General features: G+C 37.5%; 1 protein-coding gene across 1 annotated transcript in view; it reads left to right on the forward strand.

The window, feature by feature from the left end:
* Nucleotides 1–18444, forward strand: part of LOC149305736 (terminal nucleotidyltransferase 4B-like) — a 30233-nt gene extending 11789 nt beyond the window's left edge. The window contains exons 2-12 of the mRNA XM_089539602.1: nt 2363–2486; nt 4411–4457; nt 5315–5435; nt 7097–7204; nt 9911–10039; nt 10830–11043; nt 11769–11895; nt 11991–12094; nt 13238–13425; nt 14020–14184; nt 15397–18444. Coding sequence (XP_089395728.1) covers nt 2363–2486; nt 4411–4457; nt 5315–5435; nt 7097–7204; nt 9911–10039; nt 10830–11043; nt 11769–11895; nt 11991–12094; nt 13238–13425; nt 14020–14184; nt 15397–15576 — 1507 coding nt within the window. The 3' untranslated portion in view covers nt 15577–18444. The remainder of the gene's footprint in view (nt 1–2362; nt 2487–4410; nt 4458–5314; nt 5436–7096; nt 7205–9910; nt 10040–10829; nt 11044–11768; nt 11896–11990; nt 12095–13237; nt 13426–14019; nt 14185–15396) is intronic.
* The last annotated feature ends 1437 nt before the right edge of the window (nt 18445–19881 follow it).

A 19881-nucleotide genomic window follows, 5' to 3' on the forward strand; every position in this document is an offset into this window, starting at 1 on the left:
TATGTGACAGGGAAAAAGAGGGAAGTTGTATGGGAGAACATATTGGAGGAAGTCAGAAAAAGGGTATTACTAAGCAATGGTGTCACCTGGTCTGGGGAGATGGAGCTTCTGGTGGCGGGGCAAAAACGCCACTCCTCCACTGCACTGTCATGGTGTGTAGAATGGTCCCATGGCAGCAAGCTGAGTGGTGCGCAGGCCCCCAGGCCTCCTGAGTCCCGCGTGGGCATGGCCACACAGGACCTGGAAGGCAACTGCCCAATCCCCCGGTGTGTACTACCCAACTGAGTGACAACCTCCTCTGTAGTATCACCCGGTGCGGTCCTCTCCACTGCACTCCCCCTAGTGATGCCACTGTTACTGAGTGTGTGTGAGAGTGTGACAAGGTCACACACACCAAGAGAAATACCAAGGATGTGTGAAAGAATGTGTTGAGTTTGCAGCAACGTCTCATCACCAGAACTGGGGCAGTGATGGGACAGATGAGGGAAGAAGAAGTGGTGACTTGGGATGGTCCCCCAAGAGGCCACATTCCAGAGAGCTTCCCATCTCTCCTCCTCCTCCTCCTCTCTTAGCCAGAAGTGGCTGCTCCAAACATCCTCCTCACCTTTCTCTTCTGTTCCAGGATAGAAAAAGTTTGCGGGGAGGAAGAGGAGGGGGGATTTGAGGCCCTCCATGTTTCACACCCCTCTTGAGCAACTCACACACCCTTCAAGGTTCTGCCCTGCTTATTTGAGAAACACTGCTATAAAGGGTTGCAGTTTGAATGACAAACTGACAACATTTTGACCATATAATAACATTCAAAATCCACAAAATGTATTCTACTTCGTTATGTGGCCAACACGACTACCCTGGAAACATTTTCATAGTTACTCTTTTTTTAGTTTTAATAATGTTATAATATGGTTGCAAAACAGATGAGAAGCTAAAAAACCCTTCTAATCTGCTTCTTTTAATGTATTTTTAAGTAATTGGTACTCCCGCCTTCATCCCATCATTGTACAAAGCACATTATATGATTTTGCATGTTATACAGGTTATTTAAAGGACCATCACCTGCCCATGTTTTGAGATCTTTTTGGGAGTCCCTGCTCTTTGTCCTACCTTCCTCTTCTCCCAGAGAAGCTAGGCTTGCATCCTCTGAACTATCTGCAAACAGCAAGAAAACCTTTCTATTCTGACAGGCCTTTGAGAACTGATTTTTTCAGGGTAAAGAGGCCTTTTATAATGTGCTAGAATGGGTTCCTAGAACTAGTATGGAATTCTAGAGCTACTACTATATATGATAAGTAAGCAAAATATTACAGTTTGTTTTGGAAGAAATGTTTATTGTTGTGTCTAGCTTTGACTCGTGATCAGATGCTGAAAGTGTTGTCTTGCGTGCTCCTTCCCATGGTTTGCTGTATTCTTTGCTCTTCCTATGGGTGAAAGTACATTTCTGAGTAATCTTTAAGAGCCTGACTGTTATCTGTGGAGGAAGAAAATATTTCACCATCATCCAGATAAACTGAATTGCAAACAGGGATCAAACTCAGTGTGACAGTATATTTTATTAATGTACTTACCATATTCATGCTGATAGCAATCTTCAGTTTTTACAAGGGGTTAATTCAGTCTTAAATAACACAATTAAAATTATTATAATTTATGTGTAGTTCCAGATTTGAGATTTAATTGTTGACCTTTTGTGCTGAGGACTCTTCCAGAAGCTTTTTCACTTGCCTGCTGGAGTTTCTTGCACTCACCTATATGCTTTTTCTATGACCCAAATCCAGTTGTTAGTCCCAGATAGATCAGTTATACTGGATCCCATTTTAGGAGAAAGGCAGGACAAATGGGAACTTGGTTAATCAATGTAAATTCCATTGATTTAGGGGTCTAACCCTGGTTGGGAGGAATAGATGTACTGAGGTGTTATGGCTAGTAGACTAGTCTTTAAATTCAAGGCTGGCCTAAGCAAATGACCCAAAGTTTAGCCATTCCTTCCTATTCATAGAGAGGGACGTTTTCAGTAGTCATGCAGTAGGCGTGGATATTTTATTTAACTGGATATTTTTCTAACCTACTGTCTCTATGCCATACAGGAGTAATTGTATATCTCCATCATTGTTGTTATAATTATGTGGAACACAACCAAGCTGTGACTTGCTTCTAGGAAATGATACAGTAAAAATGGTTGTTTTCATGACTGGCTGGTGTGAATAATGTGATGTAAATCCTATTGAACTAGGGTCAACTTCTTTCTAAATGAAAAATGCATGTTACCACAGTGTAACACTGAATAAAAAATGCATGTTACCACAGTGTTTGGTCATATTATTACATAAGTTATTACATAACTCATCACTCTCTTTTTTTTCAGTCTCCATGAAGAGATCAATGACTTCTACAAGTATATGTCTCCCAGACCGGAAGAAGAACGAATGCGAATGGAGGTGGTGAATAGGATAGAAAATGTGATAAAGGAGCTCTGGCCTAATGCAGATGTAAGATTAACAAACTCTTTGGATTTGTGATTGGGGGCAGAGTAGTTGGGTGGTGTTTCTCTTTGCACAGTTATTGCACTGTAATGCTCTTGATATATGTGCATTATTAGTTAGAAGTAATAAAATCTACAGCTCTGCAACTAGAAAATGAAAATCTTGTAGTAAAAGTATGAAACTAGATTTGTGTAACTTTTTAATTTTAACACTATGTTCAATGCATGTACATTTCCCCCTTCAAGTCTTTATTATTGGAAGCAGTAAAGAAAAAAGATGCTGATAGTTTCTTATGAAGGACTAAAACCACTGATAAATGGACAGGTGTTGACCAGTTCCTCAAGACTGATGTTGTAAGTGTGGCAGCAAGTGTAGGTCTTCCATCTATCCCATATAGCTTTCAGATTCTGCTTCACTCCATGCAGTTTACAGTCATCATAATTGTCCCTGTCAAAGGAAAGTGAACTGGAAACTCCTCAGAATAATATTAAAGGAAACACAAGGCTGAATTTTGGCCATGGTGAGCTTTGGAATTGCATTCTCTAACTGTAGGGATTTGAAAATGTACAAACTAAGTAAGCAAAATTAGGTGACTGAATAGCAATTGGTTTTGCGCGAGTCAGTTGCTGCCTGCTCTAAATACTATTTGAAAAACTCAGCAAATTGCTTGCTGGCTAAAACTTTATAACAAACCTCTTAACTAGGAGGAATAACATCTGCACAATCTTCTTCCTCATCTCCAGTGCAGACTTCTCATAGTAACCTGACGCAGTTGTCTTTGCTCTACGCAACTAATTTTGAAAACTAAAACATGGTTGTCTCCTCATATTCTGTAGACAGACTTCCTGATCCTGAATGCTTCATGGAAAGGTTTTGGGAATTTGTTTTAAAGGTGGGAGGGTCTTTTTTTTAAAGAAGCTATTAGGGTGTGTGTGTGTGTGTGTGTGTGTGTGTGTGTGTGTGTGTGTGAAAATAAAAATAAAATCAGCCTATTCAGGAAAAGGATAAAACAAAATTGGTGTTAATTGAGCATATCTTAAACTATAATTTTATTTATAGAAGCCAGCAATTGTGTCATTGGTTCTATTGCTCCAGGGAATGTGCTTAGACGGAAACATTCCTAGTAAGTGAGAACTGTTCTTGGCATCAACTGGACTTCACCATAAGAGTGGCTAAGAGAGGCTTTAATTATCTTGGGGTTGTAACATCACAGCTGAGAAGGAAGGAAAGAGTGTGGAATTAATTTTATAAAAGAAAGTAAATCTTCTTAAGCAAACAATAGCAAACCATTACAGTTAGTATGAACATTAGATGCCTTCCAGTTTCTTGAATACGAATCCAAGGCTCATGCTAAAAATTGTGCCTTGGAAATAATTTAACAACAGCTTGCTTCTTACATCCGGATCCTTTAAACTAGAGTTATTGGGGAATAACCCTGCGACTTCATACAAACAAAGCACGTGGTCTACCTCTGAGCTATATCCTTTTCACATCACTTGTGTAAAATGGCAAGCAGATCTTGGACATCCTTTTTTTCTATACTATGATTCCTAGAAACCCCCAACTCTCAGTTGTCTAGGCCTGATATACCGTAATAAGGCCTGTAAGTGAAATGCAGCACCAGCTTTCTCATTAATTAATTAACATTTGCAAGTATTTTTAGGCTATGGTTTGTTGTTCTTGTATTATTATTATTATTATTATTATTATTATTATTATTATTGATCTTAAGTTTTGATGGGTCCTGACAATAAAAGATATTTAAAGGGTGAAAAAAGGGGTAAGAACCACTGCTGTACAGTATTATATTTCCCAAAAGCTACCAGTTGAGGGCAGCAACAGTCAATATTAACTATTTATTACACATGTTTTTGGTCAAGGCTTTTAACTTCCTGCTTGTGGATTTTTTTATTATTTTTATTTTTGACAGGTGCAAATATTTGGAAGTTTCAAGACTGGTTTATATTTACCTACTAGGTGAGTAGTTACTTAATTATTACATTTTGATCTTCCCTTTGATCTAAGGAATTCAAGGTAGCATATGTGATGACTCACATCATTTTTGTTACTCTTAGACCAGATTAATCTTGTGTCACTTGAAATGGATTTTCCCCCCTGCTTATATTTTTTAACTTGTAAGTCACATTGAGGTTGCATAGCAGCCAATATGATGCTGCTGAGCTGAAGAGCTACAGGATTTCATTAGAAAGCAGATTTGAAAGCTACAGGGATTGTCAGCATTAGCCATCCCACCTCAGTTTCTGAAGCTGGGTCACTCTTGGAGCCTATAGCTTTCCCATAACTTATGACCTGGGAGATGCGTGCCAGAGGGATGGAGATAGTTTTCAAGGGAATTTAAAGCCATGGAGGCTGTATTATGTGAAGAATGAGAGTTTGCATGTAAGGAGTGGCAGTGGATCAACACTTCCCTAACTTAATGGCTGGGAAAATTGACTCTTTAATGCTTAAAGGACTTCTGTTCACACAGGAGTGTAAGCTTAACAGGCTCAGTGCACTCAGGAGAGTTTTTAGATCTCAGAGCTTTGTTCTGTGCTGTAAAAATAACCCCCTTCTAATTTGGAACAGACTTTCTATTTATTCAAATATATAATGCTATACAAATAACAAGATAAGGTAAACAGTTAACAACAATTGCAAGAATGTTTATGTGGTCCAGTGACATTTCAGAAAGCAAGGAGGTTTATATGTATTTTGTTAGTAAAACAGTTTGGTTTCACCTCTGTAATATACGGTTAAATCAGTTCATAAAGAAGGTTGGTGCAAAGTTTTCTAAAAGTATACTTTTTGATTGACTGAGTGCCTTTTCATTTCAGTGATATTGACTTAGTTGTTTTTGGGAAATGGGAGACGTTGCCTCTGTGGACTCTTGAAGAAGCTCTCAGAAAGCACAATGTGGCAGATAAAGGTTCAGTAAAAGTTTTAGACAAAGCAACTGTAAGTTATTTCTTATTCTTCTATGAAATAATAGGGGTAAATATGCCCCTCCACACACACTCTTCAGCTCATTTATTGTCATGGAAAAAGTATACACCTTTCCATTATGCAAAATGATCTTGTAGCAAGAAGTTGTAGCCTAAGCTTTCGTAGACTTGATCTATTTCCTCAGATGTTATTTCACCAATGCATCTGAGGAAGTAGACCAAATCTACAAATGCCTGTGCTATAACTTCTATCGTATAATTTGTTTCAAAGAACTACAATATTCCTTTGCATACTGATATTCCAGACAGCTATGTCTCTAAATTGTATATCCTTCCTCTGGCAGCAAAACATTTTCCAAGCAGAAGATTGAGATGGGGAGGATAGGGGGTGGGGGGTTGTTAATTGGTTGGTTGAAAGAATTCAGTGCAAGGAGTACCAAATCCTTCCAGTAGTTACATTAGTGAAGAGAGACAAGGAAAATTGAGTCATCCCTCTTTCTCCAGAGGAGCCACTAGGACAGACAACACAAACTGTATCATCTTTTTCCAGGTTCATAGTTGTCACAAATATTATCAATCATTAGACTTACTGTATTGCCAGAAATGTAATCCAGAGTTTGTTTTTGGCTTTGTTTGGAAGGAACAAAGCATAGAAGAGAAGCTGTCTGCTGCCAGGCAGCATGCCAGGCCACCTGTGGAGAAAGATCTCATAGGGCCTGGACAGACAAGCCAAAATAAAGCTGCTTCAGGTCACTTTGTAAGTATGCTGTTTAAATGACACACACATCTTAAGAGGCCAGAAGCATGGCTTTGGCGTGGCTTCTGGCCTTTTAGAACATATGCATCATTTAAACAGCATACCTCCAAAGTGACCCGAAGCAGCTTTATTTTGGCCTGTCTGTTCGGGCCCATAGTTTCTTTAGCCATTTCCACTGCAAGTGAGAGCAGATGAGCATCAGGCATTAGAAAATTAAGATTCTTGCAGATTCCTGATTGATCATACTGTGCACATTTGCTCAATGGGTTGCACATACCTCAGGGGTGTTGGGTTTCCCAAATTATCACATTGATTATTCTTCACAGTAGAGAAGACAACCAGAAAGAATTTGAATTAAGGGATTGGGGGACTAGTGATGGTACGTTGCTGGTTTGTTTTTTCAAAGGCCAGTTTCTCCAAGTGTTCCCAAGCCCATATTTATATGAGGTTCTTTGGATCTTGATCTCAGTACACATGTTTTTTTTATTCAGAAAGTATTTTGAATCTTTGATTGATTTGAGTATTAAGATTTCAGTACGATTAGTACTCTAGTTTTTACAGTTCTTTGTTTGCTTATTTAATTCCTGAGAGCAGACCTTTCTTTCAAAATACACATGAGAAGTAATTTTGTGAAGTGCATCCCCCTCATATTTTATTAAAGATCTTGTTCAAATAATAGTTTTTATTCTTTGGCCTTCTGTCTCCCTCTGCTGTCTGTTCATGAATAAAACCAATTGCTTTTTGTTTGGAATGCTAAATTTCATCTCTCAAGTGTTATGTTAAACCTCTCGTCTACAGCAAAAGTTTTGTAAATATTGGTTTTGTTTAATTTTAAGCAGGTGCTGCAGTTGACTAAGACTTAGCAGAGTAAAAAGCTGTTGCTTTGAAATAAATGTGTTTTCCCCCTCTTTTCCCAGGTTCCTATAATTAAACTGACTGATTCCTTTACTGAAGTAAAAGTTGATATCAGCTTCAATGTACAGAATGGTGTAAAAGCTGCTGATCTCATCAGAGATTTTATCAAGGTTAGATGATACATGTAAACTCTTGTGATCTCAACACAGAAAGTCTCCGTTTGTAATCACTTGTAGGCTTGGGCAGGAATTGACAACAGCAAGCATGAGGCACATGCATAAGAATTGTAGCTGTTCCTCTCCCCACTCTTTTGTATGTGTTAATCTGAGTTTTCCCCTCATGGATGAGAGAAATCCTTTTAAAAAGTGTATGCCAAATACACTTTTGTCTTTAAACGTTTAATACAATAAAACAGTTAAGCACCTTCAAGCGTTTATCATCAAGCATTTATCTGTTTCCCATGTTTTAAAATCTCTCTACTCTTACGGGGTAGAAACTGAAGCACCTTTTTGGTGTGGCTTGGAAAACCTGAGTTGTAATCAGTATTGGCATTAATACTGGGAAGATTGACAGATAATAGTAAGCCATGTAAGCAAAAAGGAACATGGGTAAAGATTTGAGATCACTATCTCTCCCTACCTCATTTTCTGCATAACCAGGAGGAAGAATAAGTGAGGGCATATTGGGAATTGTGGTTTAAAATAAACCAATTGTTGTTTACATGTAAAGGCAAGAAAAATGTTGGCTAATGGTAAATGGTAAATTCTGGTTTATTCCTCTTACCAATTTTGGTGCAGGAAGAGAGGGGAAGGGGAAATGCTTGGTGCTTTGCCTAATTCCTTTCTCCTTGTGCTAAATTGTAGTCTTAGTCTTAGTATTGTATGCAAATTAAGCAACTGGTATTATTTGCAAATACTGTGTGACTGACCCAGTGGCCTCTTGCTTTCAGTTTTGTAGAATCCTTAACAAAAATAAGAATGCAGTAAGCAAAATAAAAGAGAGTTCCTGCTTTTGGGCTTACAGTTTAAGAAAGAAGATGCACACGAGAAGAACAGTGGAGAGAAATGTTAGACATGGCTTGACTGTGTGTACTACCTTGCAGTGGCAGTGTACACATGACTGCAAAGAACAAACACTGTTTCATTGTATCTGAAGTGTGTAGTCAGAAGCTGAGATGTGATATTGATGGAGATCCAAGAACTTCGTTAATAGTCATGTGTCAGCATGAGCATCTGATCTTTCAAATGTCTGGGAGATGCTTAAGTCCTATTTCTCCCCTTCCTTTCTTGACTGTGGTAGGCAGAATACACAGCTCAGGTTTTGCGCGCCTAGTAGTCAGACCTAATGAAACATCCTTTCCATATCATAACTTGTTTACCAAGAACAGCTTGCTCATTGGTGAAAGACAGTTTGGAAATAGAAGATCATCCTGACTGGAGCCTGTGAGCATATGTGAAGTGGGGAGAGTGTTCTGGGATACCCTTCTCTTATAGGAGTACAAACAGTTTGAACCTGTTGGCAACTGCCGGTGCAGTGAATCAAGTAACAGCAAAGTCAGTGGTACTGTCTGCCTGCATGTACTGGTAAGAAGAGCAGTTGAGGCTAATGAGGTCCATTCCCCACTTGTTATTGTTAATTGTCCCCTGTAGAGGGCACCAGAGGCTGTGCATGGATTTGTGTATTCATTCAGCAATTTTAAATGGGGTTTTTAATTCATATTTTATTGGGTTTTCCCATAATAAAACATATAAAAAATTATAGCAATACCATTATTGCAGCATGATAATACAAATTATCAAGTATCATTTTACAACTACTTATAACAGTCATTCTATTTAAACAAGCATTCTACATACATACAAAGCTAAAATGGACTTCCTAATGTAAAGGAGGTTTTTGAGCAGTTTGCCAGAATGCCCATTTTTCAGATTTGCATCTGATTGCCAAATCAGCTCTGTCGCTTAATTAGTATATAATTTGCACATTGGCAATAAATTCTTGTATCACAAATTTCAGGTGAATTATAAATGGGCTGGCAAAACTCTGTGGTTTAGTTGATAAAGACATGTAGCTGAAGGCAAGACACAAAGTAAGGCATTTAGTAAGCACATGCAAACAATTTACGTTTTGAGTTGTTTTCCATAACCAGTTTTAACATCTTGGATTTAAACTGTGAGCTTTTTCTGAACATAATGTGATAGGGAAAGGAAGCTTTCATCCATTGTTGTTGGAATTTCATTGAAATAGTCAGTGTAGACCATTGATTTCAGAACATGCATGTGGCAGGTTCTTCCTGGGTTAATTTAGCATGCTGCTGCTAAACTGGCATCTCAAATTGGGAGTGGGAAGGAACTTCAGGAACAAGAATTACGGCATGCCTGCTAGTCTGTTGTCTTAAGAGATCATAAATCACCACAAGACTGGAAACCTCTTGCATGATTTAGGTGCACTACATCAGTGCAGGTGGCTCATGCAAAACTATCCTTTTGGAAGCTTCTGTGAAATGCAAATCTTACTCTTACAAATACTTTAATCCCAACGTCTGACTGTTTTTGTCCTTTGACTAGCACAGGTATCACTGACTGACAACTAGTCAGTGTCTAGGTTAGTTACTGTTAGTCAGTTAATTTTACTATGTGCACCCCTATAGATCAAATGTTAATCAGAATGACTTCCTATAGTTGAGAAATAGTCTGTCAATGGACTATGTATTTTAACAGTAAGAGCAACAAAAAAAAGCTCTCTTTTCATGACAAATGCATGGTTTCTACTAATAGAAAACTGATATAAAAATCAGTATAAGTCACGTGCTGATGCTTTTCATGTGAGAAGTGGTATCAGTGAAACTTTGATTCTCGTCTCTTTTTTTCTTGCAGAAGTATCCCGTATTGCCATATCTAGTTTTAGTACTGAAACAGTTCTTATTGCAGAGGGACCTCAATGAAGTATTCACAGGTGGAATTGGATCTTATAGTCTTTTTTTAATGGCTGTCAGCTTCCTCCAGGTATGTACTGACATTATTTTGTGAGTGGCCTTTTTCTTTTAAGTATTACTGCTCAGAATAATATAGACTGTAAATCAGTCCCGTATGGAGGGGGAAAATAATTCATTTGGAACACTGCTGCTATAAGCCCTTCTAGTACTTTCACAATTAAGTCTCTTTAATTATTATAAGTGTGGTCATAAACTTTCCCAGATGCAGATCCCAGATCTGGTTCTTAATAGACAAGTGGCTATTAAGATGCAAAACTAGGGATAAGATGTACTTACTCAGTTGGGCTGGCAATTTGCATTCAGATCTTCTAGGTCTGTTCAATGTGCTGCATTTGCAGTCTGTTTTGAAGAGGAAACAGCATGCATAGGTCTTTGAAAGGATAAGACTGTATGCTAGTTTTCATTCTCATTCATTTTTCCTAGTAGTTTTGTGAAGGCTGCTGATTTATTACTTTCATTTTATAGTCAAGGACCAGAATAAGGCTATTATTTTCCCCCACATATACTTACAGATAGTTAGAGATGAACTCAGGATTTGTAAAAACAAGAGCAGAAATCCATCATGGCTTCTGTTGCTTTATTCAGAGGTAGGAAAAGTTTGTTTTAAAGTTTGAAAGATTTTGTATTGCAGGTGTCTGTCCACTTTACAGGGCATGTGTAAATGCTTTTTAGTGGAGTACTTTGACCTTGCAGCTGTCAAACTGGTGTATCTGCATTTCACCATTACAAATTTCTTTTTAAATAGACTGTAAAGAAATCAGAAGTATTCTTAAAGTGTTCCTTTCGGTTTTTTCCAATAGCTACATCCCAGAGAAGATGCTTGCAACCCCAATGCCAACTACGGTGTCCTTTTAATAGAATTTTTTGAGTTATATGGACGTCATTTCAACTATCTGAAAACAGGAATCCGAATAAAGGATGGTGGTTCTTATGTAGCCAAGGATGAAGTGCAGAAAAATATGCTAGATGGTTATAGGCCATCAATGCTATACATTGAAGACCCATTACAACCAGGTATTAAATCTTTTCAGTTGTGCCATAAGAAGATATTAAAGCCAAGGATGCAAAATAGAAGGAAGTAAAAAATCAAAAACAGTATTCTTCGTGTATCTTCTTATATTTACTGGAATGGTAGTTAGGAAACATTGTCAAAATTGTCAAATCAGTTTAATTTAAACTGTATTAATAATAATAGCTTTAGAGAATATCAGTGGGGTGAATTTGGTGAGTGTACCAGACCTTTATTGTGTGATTTATGGGTAAAGCAGCCATCAAATGGCAGTCTCATCTCCATCTTATTTAGCATAAAGAATGTGTATATTTGTCTGCCCCACAAAGTGTGGCAACCATATAAACAAACAATACAAAAATTGCATAAAAGGAAATGTGACAAAGAATACATGGCATCTATGCTATTACATTTTGTTTTTATTTTGGCCTCTTATTTCTTTGCTTGGGAGTGGGCCTTTTTTAAAGGTCAGTTTCAGTCAGAGGACAAAAATGGCATAGATCTACACTGATTCTAGTCTTTCATTGCTCAGAAACATGTACCCTTTGTCCTTCCTCCCCTTTGTTCTCCTGCTAAAGAAAAACAAATCCTGAAATCATACATGCGAATTAAGATTATGTTAGCTTTGTATCATTTGTATTGGTAGCTGTTTCTCTTGGCAGATATGGAGGTGTTTAGCAGAAACTCTTATTCATAGACTTTTTTTAATGAACACATTTTCCCTCTTCAGGTAATGATGTTGGAAGGAGTTCTTATGGTGCCATGCAAGTAAAACAGGCATTTGATTATGCATATGTTGTTTTGAGCCATGCAGTATCACCAATAGCTAAATATTACCCCAACAATGAAAGTGAAAGGTAAAAACAACGTATCCGAGTCAGATTTATTACTGATGTCACATTTTTCCCCTTTAAAATCCAATAATCTTTTCTTTGTTTTTAAATGCTCACAGTATATTGGGAAGAATAATCCGAGTAACACAAGAAGTGGCAACATACAGAGACTGGATATCAAAGCAGTGGGGAATTCAGAGTAGCACAGAGACTTCATGCAATGGTAAGATATATATCAACTTAAAATCATTTCAGCCATGTGTGATGCTTTCAAAAAAGAGGTTGTGGTGTTATATAGGATTTGTGGACGTCACACTGTACGGTCAGCAATACAAGATTTTTGGTTTGCATTTTAAAACAAAGCGTTGCTTTGCATAAATTGTGGGCACCTGCTAAAGGCCTGATCTGGCATTTTGCTAACAAATGTTATAGACTGATTTGAACTGAAAGAAATCTAAAGCCCTACAATAAAACACTCCTACTAAATCAAGGCAGACTGAAGCAGATATTCTGAACAGCATTACACCTGTATGAAGTCTACACATTTGCTATTCCAGACTATACATCACAGGCAGATACTAAAAGGAAAAGGATAACACAGTATTAAAGGTGACAGAAAGAGACCCATTCAAATTATGCTGTTCAAGTTAAGGTGAATATCCTGTGCCCACTGACATTGGAGTAAACGCCCTTGATGGTAGTTGTCACTTACAAGGAAACATACATAGGACTGTGCTGAATGTATGGAATTTAGGGCTGCCCCTTTATTAAGATGCACAGATTTGCTTCCAAAAGAAGTAATCACTTAGTCACTGCTATTAAGCATTGGCTGTTTTATTAGAATTTAGAGTGTGTGTCTGTGATTCTTGGACTTGTTCCATAGGTTTCAGTGAGATCTAGCCATGACAAAGTTATTTGGTTCAAAGCCACTGTCTCATTTCAGAATTTTGCCATGAATGTCAGTTAAATTTCTGTAATTCATTATTTAAAAAGAAATTAAGCTGACCTTGCAGTAGATCTGTTCCTGTGTAAGCAGAATGTACAAAAGTGAGAATTGATTTCTATGATAAACCGTGAGACTTTTGTGCATAGTGGTCAGACTAACAGAAGTCAAACCCACTATAGTTATTAAAAAAAAGATGTAAAAGGAATCCTGCAGCACTTCTGATGAAGCCAGCTAGAGTCCATGAAAGCTTATACCAGAAATTTATTTTTCTCAGTTGCAAAGGTGCTTTATATCTTTTCATTTTTATACCTTTTTATGCAAACTAAGATGACTGTGTATTTGAATACTATCTCTCCGGTAATGAACATCTCCATTGTTGTGAAAGTTATCCTGCATTGTTTTGTTTTGTTTTTGTTCCAGGCAATGGTGTAACCTTGATAGTAGATAACCAGCAGCTGGACAAATGCAACAATAATCTTTCTGAAGAGAGTGAGTCACTAGGGAAACCTAGAAGTAAGACCTCAGAAACACCAAGCAAGCACTCATCCAATTCTTCATCAGGCCCTTTATCATCATCATCTTCTACACTTTCCAGCTCCAGTGATGTAGTAAGTATTGTGCCCTGATTATCCCTTTCAGACTGGATGACTAATGCATGCATAGCAGCCCTTGAAGGCAGTCAGGAAACTTCATTATCTCCAAATGCAGCAGCTTGAATATGGTCTGGTGAAGCCCTGACAATTAACCACATTATGCTAGTGTTGTCCTCACTAGCTACCATTTCATTTCTGGGCTCACTTTAAATAAAACAAAGGCCCCAGCATTTAAAAGTCTAAATAGTGAGGATAGGAGACAAAGAGGCCTTTTCAAAATTATAGGATCCAGATAGTGCAATCGGTGCCTCAGAGTGTTATGATTTATTCAAGGAGGAAATGTGGGCCAGATTTGGGAAGATGTTTTTCTTTGGGGCCACAGTTCCCAGAATCACTCATCCAGCATCACCATTTGGCACACTCTGAGAGTCTGAGAGTTATAATCCAGAGAAGTAACTTTTTCAAGTTCAGATATTGGAACTGACATTATCTAAGTTTTGAGAGCAATCTTTTACTTGTAATTTTGAAGTAGCTGCCCATCTGAAAGCAACAAGTTTTTTTTTAATCTCATGCCTTTCCCTTTAATTATGATACCTGTTTCCCTCACAGGAGTCTGATGGAACTCCCTGCAAAACCTCTAAACAGCTGGGCTGTCGCCAAACTACAGCAAACAGAATGACAACTCAGGACATATCACTAGGTTCTACACAGATAAGCGGAAAAATACCAAGTAGCCAGACAGTGAATACTTCCAGTGTTGGAAACAAATCCCAGGTTGGTAAAGTATGAGGTTTAAGTATCTTGGTAACCTTCCTCCCTACAGTTTCTGAAGTCTGCATAAGCGCCTTAAGTTATATTTTGTAACCTTGAGTTTAAACATGAAGTAGTATATTTTACCTTAAGGTTGAAATCCATAAAGATGGGTCTCTCCCTCCTTCTTCAAGTATTTGATGCTAATAGGGAGAAACCTGTTTCTGCTACTAAAAAGAAAATACTCAGTGAGCCACTGGAAAGTTTAAGATATACTAGGAAAAAGAAATATGCCCATGTGCAGAATAGTATAGCCTGGAGTACTAGAACAGTAAGTGTTTGCTGCATCTGCGCTCTGTTTCACCAAAGGAGAATCTATAAGATATCATTATCAAATTGCATTCTTCCTTTGTTCTGTCAGTGTTGTTTTTAATTCAGAACTTTTTGAGAAGGAATGAAACAAAGGATAGTACAGTTCCTACAGATGTAACTGACCTTTGGGCTATTCCTCCATTTTTATTTTTAGAGACCTGCCTTTGATAAGTGAAGTGATGCATAGCAAGAATGGACCTGTCACACCCAAGAACTTGGAACTGTTACTTTTTCAAACCCAATGTGGAACTTGTCATCCAAAAAAGTAACTTCCCAGCCCCACAACGTCAGCACATCTTCATTATTTCCTGTGGCTATCATTTTAGCCTATCATTTTAGCTATTATTAAAAGCCAATCTTATTCATTGTTGTTGCCTTTTCACTTATATTTTAAAAAGATTAATATGTGCAACAGCACTTCAAAGCTATTTTAATTAAAATATTAGAACTACTGAAACTATTTTAAAATGAGTTAAAACCTCATGTTGTCATTAATTTCTTCTTTGTAATATGGAAGCAAACACATAATCACATTTAAAGTTTTGAAAGACTTTTGTACAATTAAAGAAAAAATACAGACAGCCCAGAAATATTCTGTCCCTTAGGCTAAATCTAATCTTAGTCCCAAATAGAGCAGACCGATTGAAAAGAATCAGACTTCTTTGTCTGAAATTATGTCTGTTCCATTTTTGTCAGTGGGTCTGTACTAGGTGGAATTAACATTGGATTTAGCTCCTTTGGAGGAAACATGCTGCTTGCCTCTGTGCCTGTGACCAAGTAACAGTAAAAAATGAATGGTAGTTTATAAATGAATTATAGCTTATGTTCATGCTGGCTTCCCGCTTCTCTCTTTTTGTCTTGCAGCATGGTTCTACGAGGTTATTCCGCACTTCTTCCAACAAAGGGTTCCAAGGTCCAGGAAATTCAAGCCATGGCACCTTGGTGACAAACAAACAGCACCAAGGCAGCAAATCTCACCAGTTTTACCATGGCAAAAAGAGGAAACACAAGAGGGACGCTGTCCTTTCAGACCTTTGTAGATAGTTTTCCTATCTGAAAATGTGACTGTTCTTCTTCTGTGTGCAATGGTCTCATGCTACAAGAATAAGTTGGATAGTGACTCCTCAGATCTTGTCCGGAGTCTCAAGACTGTTGAAAATGTTGATTAGCAACACATTTTAGTTTTTTTTTCCAGCTCGCCACGGAACAGATCATGAAGACTGATAACTGCAAAAAAGGAGGGTGTTGGGAGGGGGGAGGAAGAAGCTGCTCATCCGATAAGTCATATGCTACAACAGGGTTGTTTAGGATATAAAAAGCTTGAATGTAAAATAAATATCTCCCATCAGCTTCTGTGCTGAAATGTAGGGGTAGTATTCAGTGTGTTTAAGGGGTTGGCAATGAACTACAAAGAGAAAAATTGGGGAGGGAAATATTTTGAGGGAAACCCAAAGCTCAAACCAGAAAGACTAAATTTGCGCATGATAAATTTTTAATTATTTTTGCATATATTTGCCATTTTATTGTGTATCTATAGATGACCGTATAGGAGAATTGACATTTGTAATTGTGGATTTGTTAAGACTTTTTACATAACATTACTGTTTAAATTGTAGAAACACCTCTCCCCCCCCCCCCCAACTCAGGATTATTATTTTTTTAATCTGAATTGTCAGCTACTCATCCGACAAAAACATAGGCTAGGAATTGTGGTGGTTTTTTTCCTTTTAGCCTTGAAATAATTTAATAGCACATTTAATTTTCTGCACAAGTTGCTTCTTTGGAGGGGGAAAAACAGTTTTGTTTGTAAAATGTGCAAATGCATCCTGTGTCAACTCTAATCTGGTAATCCCTTTTTGGAGAGAAAAAATGGGCTGTTCACCTTGTTTTTAAAGTGCCATCATCTTAGCCAATTATTCTAGCTTAATTTTTATCAGGTTTTCTTTTTAAAACAAGAAAACCTGCTACTTAACTGCAGGAGCAAACGTAGCTGTGTTCAAAGAAAACAACTGACGTTTGGTTATATGCAAATTTTGCAATTTGCTCTAAACCATCCTTCCTGAAATGAATAAACTCCCATGTGTATTGGATAGGAATTCCTATCATCCTTACCCAGCATGGGCAGTGCTAATGGGTGTTACAGGCCAACACATCTACAAGACACCAGGTGAAGAGAACTGCTGTAAATCCTATGCCTTTTTATGTGTGCCTTCATCCTGATCTCTATTTTTTCTCCCTTTATCTTGCAACACTGTGTCTTTTCTTCTTTAAAAAAGTAAGGAGAAATAGAACAATTAAAGACGGTTGACAGCTTTTTTTTTAACCCAGGTGTTATTTCATTCCCTTTAAGATATTTTTTTTTAATCCACCCTTAAACAGAATTAAACAGTCTTCAAATAATGGAAATAATTTTGTATTTGCTGTCTGTAAAGAGGCGAAACCTTTCATATCCATACGTTTCTTCATTTAGTTCTCCCATTCACCCATGTCTCTTGCAGGGGGGGAGTTTGAACATTTCCTTGCTCAGTCCAGTGCTGTGGATTTTTAAGACTGGAGAAAAAGTTCTTGCTACAAATGCAAAATGGAATGTGTAGAGTTGTAGTCACTTGCATCATTTTGCAAATATATATACAGATATAGCTATATATATATTTGGAGCACTTTAATTGATAGAATGTAAAGTGACATTACTGTAACATTTTTCTTTGAAGAGGAAAGTGTGTGTGTGCATGTGTGCGCGTTTGTTCTGTATGTAAGAATGTGTTTGGGGAGTTCAGTCCGCAGAATGATGATGATGATGATGATGATGATCCTTTCTTTGAGGAGTAATAATAGCTTTTAGATGTTTCTTTTTTAAAAAAATTGCAGACCAACTTGACCTTTAATGAGCACTGATCAAGTGCAAAAGCTTTTAAAGTAAAATAATGCAACACGACCAAAAACTGTCATGAATGAAAACCAATAAAACACTAGATACTAAAGCATTTTGATTTCTTGAAGAAGGGAGGAAAAGAATGAATCTTAGCCACCATAATGCTTAAGAACACTAAACTTAAGGGGGGGAAAGACGTTAACTTGACAATAGTGTTAAATTTAGATACACGTTTCATTCGATTTTTTTAATCAACCATTTTTTTTGTTAACTAGGCTGTCGCATTATGCATTATCAAAGTATTTATTTTTGAGTTTAAATATGTTTTATAACTGTGTAGGACTACCTTCACTGCTTTGGGAACAAATTCTAAATTATATTAATCCAGTATTACTAGCTGCTGTTATTGAATGCTGTTACAAATGTGTAATACACCAATCTGTATTACTTATCCACACTGAAGGCTCTTTTTATTTAATGTTCTTTTCTCCAAATAATCACCCTCTTTGTTGGAAACAAATGTTCTGTCGGGATGCAGAGACTGGTGTTCCAATAAGTATCTGGTTATTTTAATGCGGTGGTAGCGGGAAGATAATCTTGATTCCATTGGGAATCTTAGGTTTGCCTCAATTTATGGTTTTCATAAATTTTAATGGAAAAATAACTTTTCCTGGACTGCTCAAGTTTCTTTTTGTAAACAGTTATCGTTCTAACAGAAGAAGCTGAAGACAAAGCATGAAGGAAAAACTGAGGTATTTACTTTGCCTCGAATAACCAGCATTGTATTCATGAAACACTGTATATCTAGCAAATCTTTATTTAAACCGAACAGTTGAACTGTTCCTATTTTTCTTTCAACCTGAAGTAAAAAAACAAAAACTTTTGAGACCTTTTAAGTTTTGCCTTCTCATTTATCTTGTACATTTCATCTCTGTATTCAACTTAAGTCCAATCTTTTTTTTTTTGATCTTCAATACTTTTTTTGTGAAAATTTTGTGAAATATCTATATATCTATATATAAATAAATGTTTCAACACAACAGCGTTTATCATTCATGACATCTATTTTTATTTAAGAGCATGCAATTCCCCACCCCACCTTTTTGTTTTACTAACAAATTCCACATGTCCAGACTATCACATAATACTGGTGCTAAGGCTGGAGTAAGGGAAGTGTAATAAATAAAGGATGGGGAACTTTTGACACTCCACATATTACAGCCTGTGACTTCGCTGAGTCCTTGGCTGTTGGTCTTCAGTGTAACTTGGGAAGCTGAAGTCCAAAACATCTAGAGGCCAGTGTTGGCCCATTTCTGCTACACATCAGTTCCGGGAGCCTGTAGTTAAGTAGTAGTTAGCCCGTTCTTCAAGGGTTGAGAAATATGGTGAGATTCGGAAAGATGGGTTGCAAATCTACTCTTCCAGACTGTTGCAGAAAGATTCTGCATGTATAAAAAGGTTTCTCTCAAGCATGGCTGTTTCTTTGAAAACTCTCAAGCATGTTTCTCTGTGGCGTACCTTCCTGGTTAAAGAGATAACTATTTCTCTCCCTAGGAGCAGTGTGTTTGCAAATGGTGATAAACAGAAGCTTCTACACATTCTGTTGACACCGTGTTTACCGCCAGGTTTCATCTACGTAGCACAGACATTTGGAGTTGTTTTGCTGAATCATTACTTGGGCTCCTGTTTGCTAGAGCCCTTTGCTTTCAGTTATTAAGCCTATTTTGGTAGATAATGTGGACATTTGTATTCAATTTGGTCCATATACTCCTCACTTCAGGGACATTATGCATACTTTAGACTTTGTCTCAGACCCACCACCTTCATAGGCATTCAGAGGCCTTCTTGGTGGCTGCTCCCAAACTGGAGATACTTCCTCTAAAGGGCTAGGCTGGCCCCCATTTCTGTTCTCCATCTGCTGGCTTTTGAACTGGGTTGATGCAAATGACTGCACATCATTTCTTCATTGGTTGTGTTTTAAATCCTCTTCATTTAGTGCTGTTTTTTAAAATGATGACTGACTTGTTTCTAATATTGATTTCCGTTGTATTCTGCTTTAATCTATGTTGGAAGCCATCTTGGAGTCTATGTCCAAGACGGGTAGGATACAAATAAAGATTTTTTAAAAAAAATTATTATGTCTCTGGTGCCAACAACTGACTTGTGAGCTGGAGAAGAAGCAAAAGCAATAGCAAGTACATTTCTATACCTCTTATCAGTGAACTAGCACTCCCTATGCAGTTTACAATGTGTAGTAAGCCAATTGCCCACAACAAGCAAGGGTTTCTCATTCCCAAGAAAGCAATACAACAGTCTGTGTGTCTCCTAAACTATGAGGCTGAAATAAAGTTTTGGGTAATCATAAATGGGATTTTGTTTGTCTGCAGACTCAGTTGCAATGTTCATACCCAGAACAAATTCCTGAGCTCAGAATTTAACTCTAGGTTTCATGTCTTTTGTACAAGACACCAACTGAT

Source organism: Sceloporus occidentalis, unplaced genomic scaffold, assembly GCF_023333645.1.
Source record: "Sceloporus occidentalis isolate IW3139 unplaced genomic scaffold, rSceOcc1.0.p SCAF_10, whole genome shotgun sequence".
NCBI lineage: Eukaryota > Metazoa > Chordata > Lepidosauria > Squamata > Phrynosomatidae > Sceloporus > Sceloporus occidentalis.